At 42.3% G+C, this 18,463-nt stretch overlaps 1 protein-coding gene across 1 annotated transcript; it reads left to right on the forward strand.

Annotated features, from left to right (window-relative positions):
• Nucleotides 1-7,244: 7,244 nt before the first annotated feature.
• LOC117466024 (ankyrin repeat domain-containing protein 33B-like) lies at nucleotides 7,245-17,316 on the forward strand. The gene is made up of 6 exons (XM_034109153.2): nucleotides 7,245-7,271; nucleotides 12,191-12,320; nucleotides 14,256-14,396; nucleotides 14,976-15,117; nucleotides 15,551-15,749; nucleotides 16,523-17,316. Exons 1-6 carry the CDS (start codon nucleotides 7,245-7,247, stop codon nucleotides 17,066-17,068), a joined length of 1,185 nt encoding a protein of 394 aa, XP_033965044.1. The 3' UTR covers nucleotides 17,069-17,316.
• The last annotated feature ends 1,147 nt before the right edge of the window (nucleotides 17,317-18,463 follow it).

Raw genomic sequence — 18,463 nt, forward strand, 5'->3', positions numbered from 1 at the left:
TTTAGACCTTACTCTACTATAACTTGTAAATGACTTATTGATGGCAAGATAAATCACATTTCATATTTAGGACGTCATTGAATTCTAGTAATCATTTGTTTGTCTTATCTATTCTTATATATTGAAGATAAGAATATACTATTCTTATATACTTATAAGAATAGATAAGATATACTTACACAGAGTTCAGATTATAGAGGGTTGTGTATAAGTGATACATCCTATTAGCCCTAAATGCATCAGATAATATGTAGGTCATGGGCTCACAGTTTTTGGCTCAGATTGTAACTGAGATTATGAAGCGCGACAGGATTGGTCAGCGATGCACCTCCCGCCTTCTTCTTCTTCCACATCCCTCATAGAAATTAGTATATGGCTCAATAAACACTATCAACTGATGTGACACTGAGGATACACTGACAGATATAATGGCATAATCTGATCCAACTGGCTGGGATTTAGGCAGCATGACTTGAATCTAGATCAGCACTGATTGCTTCTGTCTACCCTCTGAATTTAGGGGGAATCTTGAACTGAGGCCCTCTGCTGGTTGGTTAGTGTAACCTTTTTAAGGACATCTGCATTTAAATGACAGTATATCCTCAGATTGTGGCATTGCCATCAAGTGCCAGGAAATAAACCAGGAGTATGTTGAGCAATATATGTGTGAAGCCATAGGGAATAAGAAAAAAAAACATGCTTAAATTGAATTAATTATTAATTTCTCTTGGGATAACTGAATAATAGTAAACTACATATGAGACTTTACAATACATGCTAATGTAATCCTTATGGCCACAATGACTTTCTCCATATATTTCCAGGTTTAGTAAGAACTCAAAGTGATCTGAGTGCAGAAGGTATGAGAGCTATATATCATCTCTTTTTCAGTATTATGTGAAATTATACCGTGATGCAATCAAGGATAAAGTAGGTCCTTCTAATGAATTCCATTTCTGAAAATCTGAAAAGTATGAATAAATGAAAATGTCTCAATTAAATCAGCATCAGGATTATCTACAATGTGAGAACTGAAAATTAACTGAGCTGAGAAAAAGTACGAAAAAAAGGTACCAAAAAAAAATTATAATCTTACCAAAACTTTTGCATTACATTCTACTTTCTATTAGACATATTCAGAAGTAACAGTTTAGAACATAGGTTAGTTTTACATAAAATCCCGTGAGTGCTGTTTTTGGAATAGCTCCCCATCCAAAAAAGGTCCCAATATAAATGACTGAATACCACTGTTGCCTGACGGAGTAAACCGCAGCATCTCTGGAAGGATTTCAGCTGGCAGTGTCATAGAAATGACCGGTCTCAACAAGCTGGAGCCAGATTTATGTTCCTGAGGACCACACGGCTACCAGCTGGTGGTGTGTACTCACTGCTAATAAAGTGGCTCTAAATTAGGACTTGGCGCTGTAACCTTGACTGTTTTCTTCAGTGTACATTTCCTTCGTAAATAAACCCACATAGAGAGCACTTCCCTGCTCATGGGCAATTTGTTGTTCCGTTAGACCAGAAACTAACTCCAGAAATAGTAAACCTACATACCTATTATTTCAAATTGAATAGGCGTTATGTGCTTAATATTGTATCTGTGTTTACTAGCTTGCAATAGTATTGTCTCCTTTTCAATCCATTGGTCCTGCCAAATAATACATTTCCCAATTTATCTTTTTATTTGTGTCAATTATACTGATACAAGTAAATACTCCCGGAGCACGGCACTAGATTACATTTTTAGCCCTGGCTCGCTCTCACGCTGTTCTCCCAGTCAGTCTAATGCAGCATGGCAGGGGATGAGCGGTCTGCCACATCGAGAGAACTATATAAAACCATGCAGTCAAGGAGATTGTACCTGCTGTAATAGGGTGCTTCAGAGGCTCATGCCAATCAAGCCTCGCTGGCTGGTTTATTGGGCTAACATGAACTGACAGAACACCTGGTTGCAGATGCTTGTGTAAAAATGGATTACATGCACTAACACCTGGTGCACGCTGTGTGTGTGTGAGCGGGGGGGGGGGGGGGAAACAGCAGACAGCTCTTGGAGAGATGCTTCCGTTTCATTTCAAAACACCACCTGAGCCTAAATCCCTCAGTGCAGACTGCTAATTCACCGTGGTATGTGCAAATACCCAGGACACCATCCATCAAGTGGGAACTGCTTTCAACTTGAAAATATGAGAACTGTAATTTTCTCCTTGGTTAGTACAGGGCTTACGATCTTTCTTTTTTTCATGACAAAATGTCCACCTTTTTGTCCAGTCATCCCTCATCTCATTCAAATACAGACAAGCTGGGAAAGGTGTTTTTTTTTTTTTTAAGATAGTCCATAACTTTATTTACCATTTAAACCACACCTAATACCTAATTCCACTCATAGATTTGTACAATTTACTCAAGAATAATAACAAGAGAACACAAAATACAACTCTTTTAAACTGAAGTAAATCAACATAGGAAATCAATTCCTTCTTGGCAAGACATCTATTAATTTCTCTCTTTCATCGAAACCTGAACATTAGTGTTGCAACAAATGACACTCGAGTGTAAGGGGATGGGTGCTTAAGGAAAGGGGTGGCGTGTGCATGCGTGTATCAATATTTTGTAAGACCGATATAGATTTCTGATATATATATATATATATATTTCTATGGAATGTTTTTGCAGAAAAGATAAGAGCTATTGAAATGGTCACAAGGACTTAGTGCAGCTAACCTCAGTGTCTGTGCTAATAATTGGTTATAGTTGTCATATAAGTATCTATTTGACCTCTCTGGTCGATGCAGTAGCCGTACATTATGACAACACACTGAGTTTTGCAATGTAGAAGTTCTGCACTTTGTGGTTTGTGTTAATAACATAATACTGGTTGTGATTGGTCTTTTGGCCTGTGGAGATTTTAGGTATAAGGCGGGAGCGTAGGCTCATCACTTGCAGGTGATTGGTTGGTTAGTAGGCCTGGATGATAGCTTGCTGTGATTGGCTGGTAGGTGCGGTATCGGTTGGCACATCGCTGCAGTGACAGTCCCCCCACAGACTCAGATTTATTCATTTATGTTTAATCCTTGAACTAAAGCCATTGTAGAAGTCCCATCCACCATGTATACCACCTTAAGACAACCATCCCTCTTAAGGAGACGACACAAACTAAACGGAGCAGCGGGGGGGGGAATCGAGTGGGACTTCTACAATGGCTGTATTGGCATACATTCCTCTTACATGTAATACAAACAACAACTTCTGTGGTTACTGAGAGGAGATCTGTGCCTGGTGGGGAAACATCTTCATGGTATGTGCTCCATCAGGGGAGGCCGGTGGGTGGAGTTCGCAAAGCCGTCGTGGTGCCAGCTCACTTGCGGGGCTGGTGGATGGGCTGGTTGATGTGCTGCGAGGCGGGCAGCTTGGAGACGCACGGCTGGGGCTTCTGATGAGCCACCTGAGCGGCTGCGGGAGTGAAGTCCTTATCGCCCTGAACACAACACAGGCAGTCAAGATTTGTAGGCATTTCATTCTGTGCATAAAGCCAATACATTCAAGACTACAGCCTAGCCTGCAAAATGACTTGGTGTTGAGTATTTACCATAATAATTCAGACTACTTTATTCCCCATCACATTTACATATAATGGAAATGTGTCTTTGGCACTGGTAAATAAGATAAAATAGCATTCACAGCGCAACATACAATTCATACACACAAAAAGAGGAACATTGCTTCATAGTGACAGTCTTAATGAAAGTGGTTAGTTCTTCCACTGGCTTGGGTCCATTAGTTGTATTCAAAAGATTATATTGACTTTACATTAAGACTAGGCGATGGAGTTGGTGGCAGAATGTCCAATGACAGCCGAGGGAATAACGGATCTCTTATAGTCTCAGTCTAAGGAGCATGCAAACAGAACAGCTGGTGTCCTTGCCGGTATAACTGCACAGAAAGCATTAACCTCCTTGGTAGCAGTGCACAAACCATTAGGGAACAGATCAGGCTTAAATCTTCTTCATTATATATTCCCAGCTTGGAAAATCATGATTGAAGTGGGGCTGCAACTAACGATTATTTTCATTTTCACTTAATCTGCCGGTTGTGTAGATTAATCCTTTGGTCCATAAGATGTCAGAAAAATAGCGGCATCAAGGTCCAAGATGATGTCTTTTGATATCTTGATTTGATTGATGGAAATAAGTAAGAAAGAGGCTGATTATAACTAGAAACTGCAGGCAAATAAGATGATTACAAAAAGTATTAAAAAAAACAATGATCGTGAAAACATCCTTTCAAAGGATTTACTCGCAACAGACGTGTACAATAAGTGTGAGAAAGTGTGATGTAATGTCTTGATGTGCGTTGCCCGCACACACAGAACGTGCACATTATGTCCCATTTTTAAATCCTTTCCCTCTGATAATCATAATAACGAGGAAATCCCTGAAGTGAAGCGTGGAGCGCTCGTCTGTCCCCGCTCTCATGATCGGCAAACTCAATCCGTTATCCCAACAAGCCCATAAACAGCCCCTCACTGCTAAATCGGATCAGATCAGGAATTTGATGCTTCACGAGGAAGTGCAGGATTCTAATCTGAGACTTACTACCAACATGACTCGCCTCTACCTGCCTGCTCTCTATCCGTCTTCCTCATTCTCCCCTTTCTCACACTGGTGTCTTCCTGCTGAGTTCATCACCAGTTTGTGTCAGACGAGATTTCGTTCGTCACCTTAACTTAAAGCTATAGCATTGGTCACTCTGCAGCTTCCACGATTAATTGAAATGATATCAAAGTAGTAACTAGTTCCTCTAATATACTGGATTGTAGTATAAGTGAATTCGGGGTTTGGCATTCAGCTGCAACATGCGGCCGTTACTATTCCATCATACATAGGAAACAAACACATGGTTCCTTCCTCGTTTGTTATATCTTTTGATTTCTTAGAATAAAGTTTAATATATTTAATCAGCCCTTTACCTCTTGCTGAACTTTACCCGTCCTTGTTGACCCTAATTAATTGTGTGTGTGTGTTGTATGAGACTGTGTGTGTGTGTGTGTGTGGTGTGTGTGTGTGTGTGTGTGTGTGTGTACTGTATTTGCTTTGCACTACTTCTCCTGCATGTGTGTGTGAGGAGGCAAAACTAATTTGCAGTGGGTAAAAGTTGCTTTTCATTCAAAGCCGATTCCACGGCGAATGCTCGGCATGTGGATGGATTTGACCTCCAATTGCCCGTCTTCTCTTTTTTTTTCATCTCAAAGCTTCGGTCCTCTCTCTCTGTCCTTCTGAAGCAGAGGTAAGGCAGGGAACACATTAACTGTATTAATGCGCCAAACTGTGACTGGAAGTCATGTTGACGGGCAGGCGAGCCACTTTCCTACCTCCTTTTACCACCAAGGTACACAGCTCAAATTGCTTTTTGAAATGTACATTTGCAACTATTTTTATTTGAATATTTAAATGAAAATATGTTCAAATAGGAGAATAAACTACATTTTTTTCTTACATCCATGTGGCTCAACAAAATGGAGAACTGACTTTCTTGAGTTGCTCAAATTCAACGAATGTTGCAAACTTGAATTTGAGGATATCTTCAGAAAGTTAAGAAAGCTAATTTATTCTCAAGAAAAGGGTCTCACCCAATATGCATGTACCCAATATGCGGACCCTTTTTTAGCAATGGCAGTACAATAAAATAAAAAATTTCTTAATTTAAAATTCTATCACATATTCTTTATACTTAGGTGTGATGACTTAGGGATAACAGTGTATGTTTTTCAAGGGAACAGAATAAGAAATTCTGGAGAGAATTGTATGTTGTCATTTAAAGATAGATATAACAGAGAATACCCAGCTAGTTTTTTTACATTTAGAAATCTCCACACACACACAAGTGTTTCACTTGGCCCCTAAAAGGCTTTTGGGAGGCTTTGTGCCGTGCTAGCCTCGGGGTCTGATGGCAGTGATAGGGGGCGAGAGGAGGATCGGGGGATAGATGAATGCCTGCCACCTTGCTGACATCGCAGCCATCTCCCAAACACAATCTGACTCACACACACAAACACACACTCTGCAGGATACTCAAGGCCACTTTTTCACATAAACACACACATGCATGCTCCAACACAACTTCCAAGGCCTACAGTCAAAAACAAACAAGGCTCTTCAAGGACCCACTTTTCAAAGGTCAAAGTCTGAGAAAAGCCTTACACACACATACAAACAAAATGATCCAAAAACTCCAACGAGTTGAATGATTTTTGTCTCAATCCATGGCTGAGGAATTGGCAAAACATTTAAAGATACAAATGGTTATTTTACATGTTTAGGACTGCCCTGCTATTCCCTCCATTTCTTCTCCCACCCTGTTCTGCCTTGTTCTTCCTCTTCTCTCGTGTTCCCTCTCAGCACTAAGCCGCTACCTCTCGCTGTAGAACTCATGTTCCAGATATAAACAACCTTATCGTTCTTATTTCAAGTCCTGTAGGTGTGTAGGTGTGTGTGTCTTACCTTTGTCACCACTCCAGACACAATCACGGGAACCTTTGGTGGACTAAAAAGGAGAACAAAAGAAAAGGAGAGATAAATGAATAGAAAATTAACTGTAGAATTCATGACAATATATTACTCAGAGAGCTGAGTGTGTGTCCAGTTTATTCTGTGGTGTGTGTGTGTGTGTGTGTGTGTGTGTGTGTGTGTGTGTGTGTGTGTGTGTGTGTGTGTGTGTGTGTGTGTGTGTGTGTGTGTGTGTGTGTGCAAGCCAAGAGTGAAGCTTTATGGCAGCATTTATAAAACCTTTCCAATCTGGCGACTTCAAAACTTCCAACATTTGAACATCCCAGGTTGTCAAAACACACAACACCCACAGACTGACTCTCTTTGGTAACACACACACACACACACACACACACGCACACGCACACGCACACGCACAGGATGGACCTGCCAGCAGCTTAAATAGCTCCCATTCATCCTGGCCAAACACCGGGGCTCCTGGATGGAAAGCATGTGAGGACAGAGGAGGAGGGGGGGGAGAAGCTATGAAAGGATAGGAGAGTTATTGAGGAAGGAGGTGATACATGGGAAGGATTTGGGAAGAAGAGAAGGAGGTGGAGGTGGGTGAAGGCAGGTCAGAGGAACAAATCCCCTATATAATAATAGACTGTTAGAGGAGGGAAGGATGGAGGAGAGACGGAGGCAGGCGAGCGCTCACTCAGACATAGAGAAAGGGAAAGAGTGGAGGCAGAGAAAAAGATGAGGAGGAGGAATGCGGAACCCGAGGTAAGTATCGACCTTGACATGACAAACGAGCGCCGTCTGATTTTACGGCGGCGTCACCCCCCGGCAGAAGAGTACAGTTGTGGTAGGCACCTTCAAAAGTCCACTCAAAGGCATTAGCTACAGTGTGACCAACTTCTGGCTTTCCTCATTAACAGAATAAATATGTGGAAAAGATCAAGCGTTTCCGCAGCCTCAGCAGAGAGAACTGAAGCACTCAGAAAGCATCATTTCAAACATCTGCCCCTTCCTTATTTATTTTATGAACCGCGCACAACTTTTTAATCACCATCAATTAACAGTTATGGATTTTCAACACATCTGGCTAACCTCCATCTCTGCAATCAACACCGTGGCACTGAAAAGCCTTCTGCCGCTTACCTTTATGAGAATATTTACACCTTGCTATTAAACTCATGCGTGGATCTGTTGAGTTCACATAATGCAGGGTTGAGAGGTTCTCTATCAGCAAGTCAATTCATTAAGTTTTCAAAAGGTTGCTAAAAAATTATTTAAGTATTACAAAGTACATTTGAACTGTGCCTGTGGCTATGTATGCATATATTATTATGTACACTTATTTGTATTTACTTTTGTTTGGCCTTAGGATGGCGAAAATTGGATGACCATTTTAGTTTCACTTCATTTCACTGTAAATAGCATGAAATTATGAGCCGTTTTGTTTTAATGTTGTTGTATGTTTATGTATGTTTTGAGTGTGTGAGGACCCCAGGAAGAATAGCCAATGCTCATGCTAGTGGGGATCCTAATAAAGACAATAAGTAGTGAGTTGGTCCTGCTAGCTTCCCTGTTAACATTGGGCTCCAAAGTAAAGTTTGATATGTTTATCTGAGGAACAAATTAGGGATAAATGTGCATATGGTAAGTGCCAGATGAAGAAATAAATCAACTATGTGTCGGCTAAACTTTCCTCGTATACACATCTGGCGTGTGCTATAGCAGAAGGATGCATTTACACTACACAAATTATAGTTAACTGAAAAATAGCATGCTAGCTTTATAGGGTACCAGATTTCTTCATTTATTCTAACAAGCTCTTCTAGCTGTTAACTAGCGTTCAGCTGCTACGCCAATATTTCTGAAACAAAAATGAAGGTACCTTTTATTTAAAATAAAAATAAAAAACGTAACACATTTCAGTATGACTACTTGTGTTTCACACCTTGCCGCAGTGACATGCAGCACATATACACTGAAGCCGCTTCCATTTCAGTTTCAGTTTAAGCTCCAGCGAGGTGCGACCCAGTGGGGTTCAGGAAAGGTAGGAAGTGTATTCACACACTGAGAGAGCGTGGGCTGGGCTGTCACGTGTCTCTTTTCAATGTCTATTGTGCAATCTGAAGATAAATCCGGAAATATTGAAAAACTGACTGCAAAGGGAGGCGAGGTAAGAAAGGAAACCAAGGATGAAGGGGGAAAGGAATCTGGATTCTTTTGAAGAATCAAACTTTGCTTGATTTGACTGGGCATGAAGGATTGAGAGACGGGGGACAGATAAGACACGACTAAACCGACAGACAGACAGGAATGAAAGGTTGCACGCCTATAGCAGATTGTCTAGAAGTGTAAATACAATCTTAAAGTTAGACAAAGAGCCAGATGAGAGTTTTAGCCTGGCATTCATACACATGGAACAATTGATAGAATGGAGGAACCCAGAGAAAGAGAACGCTACATTTCGTTTTAAATCTTAACAGCAGGCTGGATCCTACTAAATGCTGAACGTCTTAGAGGGAAAGATAGCTTACATTGCTAACGTATGATGGCTATGGTGGTGAAAAAGCCTTGCATCCATAATCAAAGCCCATAGGAACTCACAATAAATATTGCTACGCACATTAATAAAAGTAATATTAATTTGGAAGAGCATGTTTCAGTATTGATAGTGTTTGCATCAAGAGATTAGACAAAGTACCACTTTACACCACAAGGCCTTTTGGCTCAAGAGGGCAGCTCCAGTCCTGTGTAATGGAGCCGAGGAGATTAGGGTCAGGGAGGGCAGAGGTCTGCGTCCATCAGCAACAAGTAGAAGCTTTACAATTGCCATAGTGTGCATCTTCCTTTGGCCTACATACAAAACACATAATCCCCTCAAAAAGTATGGGTAAGGATTTAAATGTCTATCATGGTCAAAGTCTCACACACATGCCCTGCACACACACTCTGGAAGTACCTCTTGATTGTTTCAGGGTTGTTGAGCTACCTGCTAGTGCTGTTATTCGTATCCCTTTACCCTAGAGTTAGTCACTGAGTGGCTAAGATTGTGTAGCACATGATTGCTTTGTCATCGATTCATGTGTCTTTCAAATGGTGTGTGCATTTAGCTGGTGCTCTTCTATCAGATTCTTCAGTCACCTACATCACGAGCAGCCTCTGTTAAGATGTATCAGAGCCCAATAGCTGTTACAAATACTCCAAATAAGGATGTGCCGACTAGAACATGTGAGCCGAGGAGTTGCTTTTGCGTGATTGTGTGAAAAAGGTTCTCAGAGAAAATAGGAGATTGCCAGACGACTGAGATTGCTCCAGACAAGCTGCAGGGCAAAGTGCTTTTATACCACACAGTGAGGCTGGAGGTTTGCCAAGAGAGGTGTGTGTGTGTGTGTGTGTGTGTGTGTGTGTGTGTGTGTGTGTGTGTGTGTGTGGTGTGTGTGTGTGTGTGTGTGTGTGTGTGTGTGTGGTGTGTGTGTGTGTGTGTGTGTGTGTGTGTGTGTGTGTGTGTGTGTGGTGTGTGTGTGTGTGTGTGTGTGTGTGTGTGTGTGTGTGTGTGTGTGTGTGTGTGTGTGTGTGGGAGACAGACAAGGTCTACATGCGTTAGTCCAACCAGAAAGAGCAATCTGGAGCTGTGCCAGTGTTCTGTGAACTTCTTTCAGAAAGCCCACTAGTTATTCCTCAGGACTTCATGTCACCTTTTCCACTTTTAACTCTCCTGCCCGACAGTATCTCCGGCTGGCTTACAGCCTGGCTTGTTTCAGCCAAAAGTTTAACTTCAGTTTTTTCCAACAGGCAAAACACACTGTACATGTACTGTAAATGCTGCACGGCATCATTCTCACTGAGCCTGGAAAGTAGTTGTCCAGTCTGATACACAGAAACTCAAAGAAAGGCAGCATGTTGGGCAGAGCGTCATGTTGTGAGAATCATGTTTTTTCTTGCAGATTGGTTACTTGTTGATGCTTCATAAAGTGGATATGGTCTTAATCCTTTTTAGTTGAGGATAATTTAAACATTCTGCAACCTGATAAGAAGAAAATATGGGGGAGGTTTGTACGTTTTTCTCCACACCGTCAGGCCCTCTCTGTCATTATGATTTGTTTTCAGTTCAACGAGACAGAACTTTTGATGACATTTATACCAGAGTTAGAAATAATAATTGAACGGGTTACAGAGTGTGCTGCTTGTGCCAAGAGGTGAAAAGCATCAAATAGATTTTATGAGGGCTCTCCTGATGAGGACATCATGTCACGGCAGACGCTTCACGATTCAGTGAAATAAATATAAAATGCAGTACAAATTGTAACAACGTACCTAAATAGTTTAATACTTCACTCTTTCCTGCAAATGTTGCTGGATTTAAAGTCACATGTTTAAAGAATTATTGCACATGACATTAAATATGCACTTAGTTGAATACATTGGTTGTATTAAAGTCCATTTTTGTAAGCACATTGCCTATAGGTCATCAGGTTTTGTTTTTAGCATCAGCATTGGAAAAGCCTTTAAGCTGTGAAAGTGAATTGGGGATTTATATGTTTACTGGAAATACATTGTCTAAATTAAAATGCACACGGTCTGCCTGGATTAGTGTCAGCAGGCAGAATCCAGCACTGTCTGTGTGTTTTTACACTGCGTAGATTTGACTTGTTGAATTTTCCAGCACACCTGGCTTTAATAAAGCGCTAATTAAAAGTCCATTTAGGGTGTGCCAATTAAGGAAGCTAAGAACAACATATTGTTGTTTCATTGACGTTGTTGCAAATTTTAGTTTAACCACGTTAACCACGTTAACACATGAAACATCAATAATATCTTAGTTTCACTTCTCACCTTGAAAACAATCTCCTGAGTTCAATTTGAAGGCAGAATAAACATGAGAACATGAGTGTTAGCCTTTTTTCACAAGACACCTGTGAAGCCATGAAGAAAGAGAAGACGAAAGATATACTGCACTGCATGTGGCAAACAAAGTATGGATCTTACAGGTGTCTAATTAGAGTTTTCAACATCTAAATCATTCCCTCGTCCCATTTATTCTCATCAAACGAATCCCATCATTACAAAATATTGACTTTTTCATAAATGTCCGTGCTCTGAGTTAGTAAAAGACATCTCTTTCCAACAGAATTCTATGTTTGAAAAAAGCGACACTGTGTTTATGTTATACCTGAGGACGTTGTGTTCCAAAATCGTACTCACAGCTTCTTCCCATCTCTGGTGGTGAACTTGTTTGTCTTGGCTGATGAAGAGTGCACCTTCCGGAAAGTACCCAACTTTAACAGGAGTTTTCCACAGGACTGTCAAACTCACATAAACACACACCCACAGACTAACATTTACACATACGTCCACACACACACATAAAAGGGTTCCTATTCTAGCTAGTACACACAGACACACAAAAGTACACAACAACATCACACAGGGAGACAGTCTATTTTTCCTCCGAGTTCAAGACGGTTCAGTCCTCAGATTTAACATTTATTTAAGGATATTAGATTGGAAAGGAGCACAGAGGTCTTCTGGGTTTTTACTCATACTACTTCCTATATGTCAGCATTTTTTTATTGCTTCAACTCCTTTGCCAAGTTTTTTTTCCCTGGACATTTTTTGCTGATTCTAAACAAAAGCCTCTCACTGTTACTCTCGTCTTTAAACTCCTCTCCTGTCGCTTTTTGTTTCAGACAGGGCTGCTGGTTGCGTGTTACCAAGGTTACGTGGACGTCGTCATAGCGCTGTCTCAGTGTCCGCACCTGGACGTCAACTGGCAGGACAACGAGGGAAACACGGCTCTCATCACTGCCGCTCAAGCAGGTAACACACACACACGCACGCACGCACGCACACACACACACACACACACACACACACACACACACACATACCATGTATACATCACTTCAGGGGACATTACATTGACTTACATGCATTCCCTGGAGACTTATCCTAACCTTGACCAACACATGCCGTTACGGAGCGTCCACACTACAGCTCCAAAAATAGCTTGGAGCTGGGCGTTGTCTGGAGCTTGGGGATTTTATTCAAGCAACACGGCCAACAACCATCACATGAATCTCCCGCCCCCGACATACAAAGCAAAAACCCCCGGGGATTTTATGCGAGCAATATATATATATATATAAACTCCCCAAACAGGCGAAAACCTACCAGTTTCCCCCACTGTCTCTGCCACCCTCCCTCCATGCCTGGTTCCTCCGGTTTGTATCCCGGTAGGTGAAGAGGGTCTGGTCATACAAACACCGGGTGATTCGCTACGGCGATAGTTAGTTTCTCTCCTCCGACTTTTTTTGAAATATAGAAATGAACGGCGGGATATCTCTCCCAGCTAGACGCGGTTTGATTGGCTACGGCTTCAGCTGTCAGATTTGGGAAACGGGATTTGATTGGCTGGTGCTGGCTACTCCGGCGTCCAGGCGACAGAAGTTGAACAATGTTCAACTTCTGGTCGCCTGGGACGCCTGAGACGCCTCGACTCTGCTACCCACAATTCAGTTCGGCGAAAAAAGCGCGGCTACGTGACGTCACCCCCATTGAAAGTGAATGGGCAGCTTGGAGCAGCTTGGAGCTTTCGACGCTATCGACGCTGTAGTGTAGACGGGCCGTTACCCTAACGGAGCGTCCACACTACAGCTTCAAAAATAGCTTGGAGCTGGGCGTGTCTGGAGCTTGGAGATGTTATTCAAGCAACACGGCCAACAACCAATCACATGAATCTCCCGCCCCCCGACATACAAAGCAAAAACCCCCGGGGATTTTATGGGAGCAATATATATAAACTCCCCAAACAGGCGAAAACCTACCAGTTTCCCCCCACTGTCTCTGCCACCTCCCTCCATGCCTGGTTCCTCCGGTTTGTATCCCGGTCATACAAAACCGGGTGATTTGCTACGGCGATGGTTAGTTTCTCCTCCGACTTTTTTTGAAATATAGAAATGAACGGCGGGATATCTCTCCCAGCTTAGACGCGGTTTGATTGGCTACGGCTTCAGCTGTCAGATTTTGGGAAACGGGATTTGATTGGCTGGCGCTGGCTACTCCGGCGTCTCAGGCGACAGAAGTTGAACATTGTTCAACTTCTGTCGCCGGAGACGCCGGACCGCTCTGCTACCCACAATTCAGTTCGGCGAAAAAGCGAGGCTACGTGACGTCAGCCCATTGAAAGTGAATGGGCAGCTTGGAGCTTTCGACGCTGTCGACGCTGTCGACGCTGTAGTGTAGACGGGCCGTAACCCTATCATACACCTAACCAAGTCTTCACCCTAAAATTAATGATCCCCCTTATGGGGACCTCCATTTTGTCCCCATAAGGGAGGCGAGTCCCCACACGTGACTGTAAACAGATTTAGGTCCCCACAAGTATAGTAATGCTAGGCCACACACACACACACACACACACACACACACACACACACACACACACACACACCACACACAGCAATGACATCACTTGAAAACATGCACACATACACATTTGCATACACAGGCAGATCGGTACTAATACTGACACAGACAACCATAAAAGAGTCGGATCTCACTTTTTGAACAGAAGTTAAGAGTGTCTTGTGTGAAAGCGAATAAGGAACAGGCATAGGGATGTGGATCACACCTCTCCAATACATGATGGACTAGTGTGAACTAAACTCTAGCAGCTTTTATTCGAGCCAACATAAGGAGGACAGAGTACGTTGTGACCTCCAGTAACTACCTTCTGCCCCTCTGTTCTTTAAGGCCACATAACCATCACCAACTATCTGCTGAACTACTTCTCTGGCTTGGACATCGAGAGGAGGAACTGCCACGGCTTCACGGCCCTGATGAAAGCTGCCATGCAGGGCAGGCTGGAGTGTGTGCGCTCGCTCATGATGGCAGGTTAGTGCAATGTGTCTGATTGCACCTAATGTAGAAAAACTCTACAGCAATCACACACAAATGACACATATGTCAGTGTTATGTCTGGATTTGACAAATTACCTTGATTTTTGCGGGCAGTTTCCACTGATTACAACCAGAAAATATGTTGTTTATTTTGCCATTACTTTGTCATAAGCTCAGGAAAATATGAGCAGATTTTCACTGGAATGGGTCCACAGATGGACAATTTGAATTAGCTTTGTCATTGATCCAAATGTTAGTTATTGGGTGATTATTCTCTTTTTAGCAATAACTATGAAACTAACAGACAGATATGATACTAAATCATCAAGACAGGGACTTCTAGTCAAGATTTACTGCTATCAGGCCGGGACTGCTATTGATTATTATGCAATGTTTGGCACTTAAACACATCTCATAGCCCTGTGGTAGTGGTGTTAGCACATTGCGCATGAGTCTGAGCACACTAAGCACTTCTTTGCTCCTCTCTTCCTTTTTGAGAACTCTTCCTATCCCTACTTTCTTATCTTTTTGTCCCACATATGACATAGTAACAGTTTGTTTTGTGTCCACCAGGATCTGCCCTGAATGCCAGAGACTTCGGTCGCCACTTCAATGCCAGGGAGTGGGCCTTCTTTACGGGTCGCTATGAAACCGCCTGGGTGATAACGCGCCTGATGGAGCGGCCCTGCCCGCGCCAGTACTGTGAGAACTACAGGTAAAATAATGAGTGGTTCATATTGTTTCTGTTCTGAATTTGTCTCCCCACATACAATTCTAATGAAATTGTTAAAAAAGAAAGAAAACGGACAATGAACAAAGTTAAAGTTTTTCCTATAGCTGTCCTGAATCGCTTGGGCCTTGATAATAGCATAGAAGAAGGAAAACGTATATAGTTGCAGCCCTATTTGACATGTTTACATTCACTGCACTTTCCGCTACAGGAAGTGATAATTTAGACATGCAACACAAGGTCAAACATTTTTTTTTATGTGTAAGATATAAGAAGGGTCAGGGCAGGGCATCAAAATACCTGACCAAGGTACAGAACATTACATATTATACATCATCAGAAAAGTAACCAGACTATGACTTACTTTGCGATGGCAGTGCCTCTGCTCAGTGGATTTATTCTACATTTGCTCTTCTAGTCTGGAGTGGCCCCCTCTGGCCTCGCTGGTGTCCAGGTCCCAGGAGCCCCGCGGCTGTCTGAAGCGCCTGTCGGACACGGTGCGGAGCGTCTTCCACTTTGCCAACGTCACCGAGCCCGAGGAGGAAGGAGTCATCGACCACATGGTTTCGATCACCACTGCCATGAGGAGCCCTTTTATTGCTGTGGCATGCCGCACCGTGAGTAAAGCTCTCAGTCTTTATACACCTATTCATTAATCAGCTTTAAACAGTAGCCCACCACCAGATCCAAGAACCCACCACACTGTGCCGCAGTTACTCCCTCACACCAACATGCTTTTTTGCAAATGTAAGCTAAGATAAGTTGAAGCCTTAACCACTTTTTGTGATAAGGAAGTCGTTAAATGTTGCTCACCTCTGCGCTTTTCCTCGTGGCGTTTGTACATACTCAGCATGGTGGGGATATCAGGGCTTGTTTTCTTATCTCACCTTAAACAGACTTGAAACTTGACCAAAAGTATTTATTTATATATTTTAAAGGATCCCCTTTCTCAAGTCTGACATTTAGTACAACATAATACATACTTTATGCAAAAGTAATGTGATTTTGAAACAGTGTGCACTATTCTTCCATTTATTGTTTAATTGAATCGATGTGCAGAGACCTGAAGGAGAGACATTCACAAAAACAGAATCAAATCGAATCAAATAAACTAATGATAATATTATGGTAATGGTGCTATTAAAGTATAAATCTGGTGCTGGTTTATCATTTATTCTATCAGCAAATGTCTTTTCCGGGATTTGCTCAAAATAATTAGAGGATATAATTCACGGCAGCCTTATCTGATGGAGGATTTACAGAACTGCAATACTGCAAACAAAAGGGAGACTAGTAGGCTTTTAGTATATACAATAAAACAAATATCACTATAATCACTAATGCTGTGCTATTAATACTGATTTAATAACAAAAACTGTTTTTGTTTCAGGTGTGTCCTGACAGCCCCCCCGCTGTGGGCAAACGGCGCTACTCAGTTCCTGAGATCATCCACCAGCAGCGCGCCAAGGAGCTCCGCGCCATCAACCCCGACCGGGTGGAGAGCCACCTCAAACTCTTCCAGAACTCCAGGGTCACTCTGGTGGCCAAACACTCTGTGGACCGCCGGGCCAGCCTCCAGGCCCAGAGCCTGATGGCTCGGCACCGGAGCTCCAGCCTGACGCTGGGGGAGAACAACGAGGCTCTGGACCTGCGGAGGACCAGCCTGCTGCCGCTGCACATGGTGCTGAGGAGGAGCAGCATCAGGCCGGGGTTCAGCGTCCCCAAAGTGAGGGTCACCAAGGCCCCCACGCCTACTTATGAACCAGAAAAGATCCGGAGGAAGAGCAGCGCCAAAGATGGAGGGGGGCACCTGCTGCAAATACCAAAGTGGCGGTACAAGGAGCTGAAAGAGGAAAGAAAGAGAGCCGAGGAGGCGGAGAGGAGGCGGCTGGAGGCGGTGACCAAGAGACACCTGGCTGCTGGGAAAAGGAAATAATATATTTACTCTGGAAGAAGCCATTTACACTACGCCCAAATCAGACAAAGTCTATCCAGACTTGCAAGTGTTTTGGCTTTAATGTTTGTTTTCTAGAATATATGAATTGCCAGCAGTGTTAACACGAGACAGAAGACTGAATGCTTCTGTCAGTTTGGCCTCGTGCAAATAGCAGCTTTACAGCTTTAGACATGCACAATGCTCAGTGTCCTTTATGATGTCAAACAGTGAATACCCAGGGGATTTGATACTTGAAATGCTTTGGTTAACTTATTTTTCATATTTATTGCTTTGGTCTATGTTTTGATACACTCCGAGTGCTTGATGCAGTGTTTTTGTACTGTGTTACACTGTAGTAGACACTTCTTTCAGAATGTGTTTATCTTTATATCGAAAAATTGGATGAGATTTATTAAAGATGTTCTGGGATAATGTCTTAAATATTAAGAGTACTAATGGGCGCGTCATATTGACTGAAAAGATAAACACAAGCTTATTTAAATTCGAATGGCAATTGGCAGCAATATTTGTAGATGCTTTTTGTTATGCTTTATAATGAAAACCCATGAATGTATTACACAAATATATTTTATATTAGAGATTTTAACGCTTTTCAATGAAAAACATTTTTTATTTCACATACAGATATATAAAAATGTTTTTTAGTCTTAAGATTCAGGACTGACATGTGGAGCACTATTGTGATGTAACACTCACATCTTACCACGTGGGAAGGAGTGAACGTTTTTCTACGTGTTTACATTATATACCACATTCCTCAGGGTGAATGTGACTCTAAGATGGACACTGGTTTAGGTACGAAGGATGGCAACGAAATAAACTGCGAACTGTGGATGTGATTGAGCCAAATATTGATGCGTTATTGCTGCATGCCTCAGCCATGTTGTGTTGAGAAGATAATAAGAAAACAAGGAGATGTTTTACTTGATTGAATTCACAACCTCAGCATTAGGGGGATTTGTGTAACACTGAGAGAAGGGTGAGCTTTGGCCAATGTGACAGTACAAGCAGAAATGAAGTGATAATCCCTAATAAATGGACCCGTCTGATAAAAAAATAATAATTACGGAGCATGAGGTCAGCTCTGTTTTAAGAATTAAACAGTCAAAAATAATGGGGCGAAAAATAGCTGTGAGTTTCAAACAGCCAGAGCCACGACGGGGAGAGTAATGATATTACATTGTCGGGATTTTTTAGAACACAATTTCACGGTCCTAACTCCTCATGGCGATTGCAGCTTAAGTGCCATCCAAGAGTGTGTGTCTAATATACATGGTGATGAGTTGCTAAGGGGTTACAAGGGCAGTGTGCAGCCAAATCACTTCTTCAAATAAACTTCATTGAGTTCTGAATGGCATGGCAATCTGCTTAGAC

Source organism: Pseudochaenichthys georgianus, chromosome 20, assembly GCF_902827115.2.
Source record: "Pseudochaenichthys georgianus chromosome 20, fPseGeo1.2, whole genome shotgun sequence".
Lineage (NCBI taxonomy): Eukaryota > Metazoa > Chordata > Actinopteri > Perciformes > Channichthyidae > Pseudochaenichthys > Pseudochaenichthys georgianus.

Excerpts from the sequence above, each read along its gene's own strand:
- LOC117466024 (XM_034109153.2), top strand. The coding sequence starts at position 7,245 with ATGAGGAGGAGGAATGCGGAACCCGAG. Across the intron at positions 7,272-12,190 it reads GGAGGAATGCGGAACCCGAG|ACAGGGCTGCTGGTTGCGTG; the intron begins GTAAGTATCGAC and ends TTTTTGTTTCAG. Across the intron at positions 15,118-15,550 it reads CAGTACTGTGAGAACTACAG|TCTGGAGTGGCCCCCTCTGG; the intron begins GTAAAATAATGA and ends TTGCTCTTCTAG.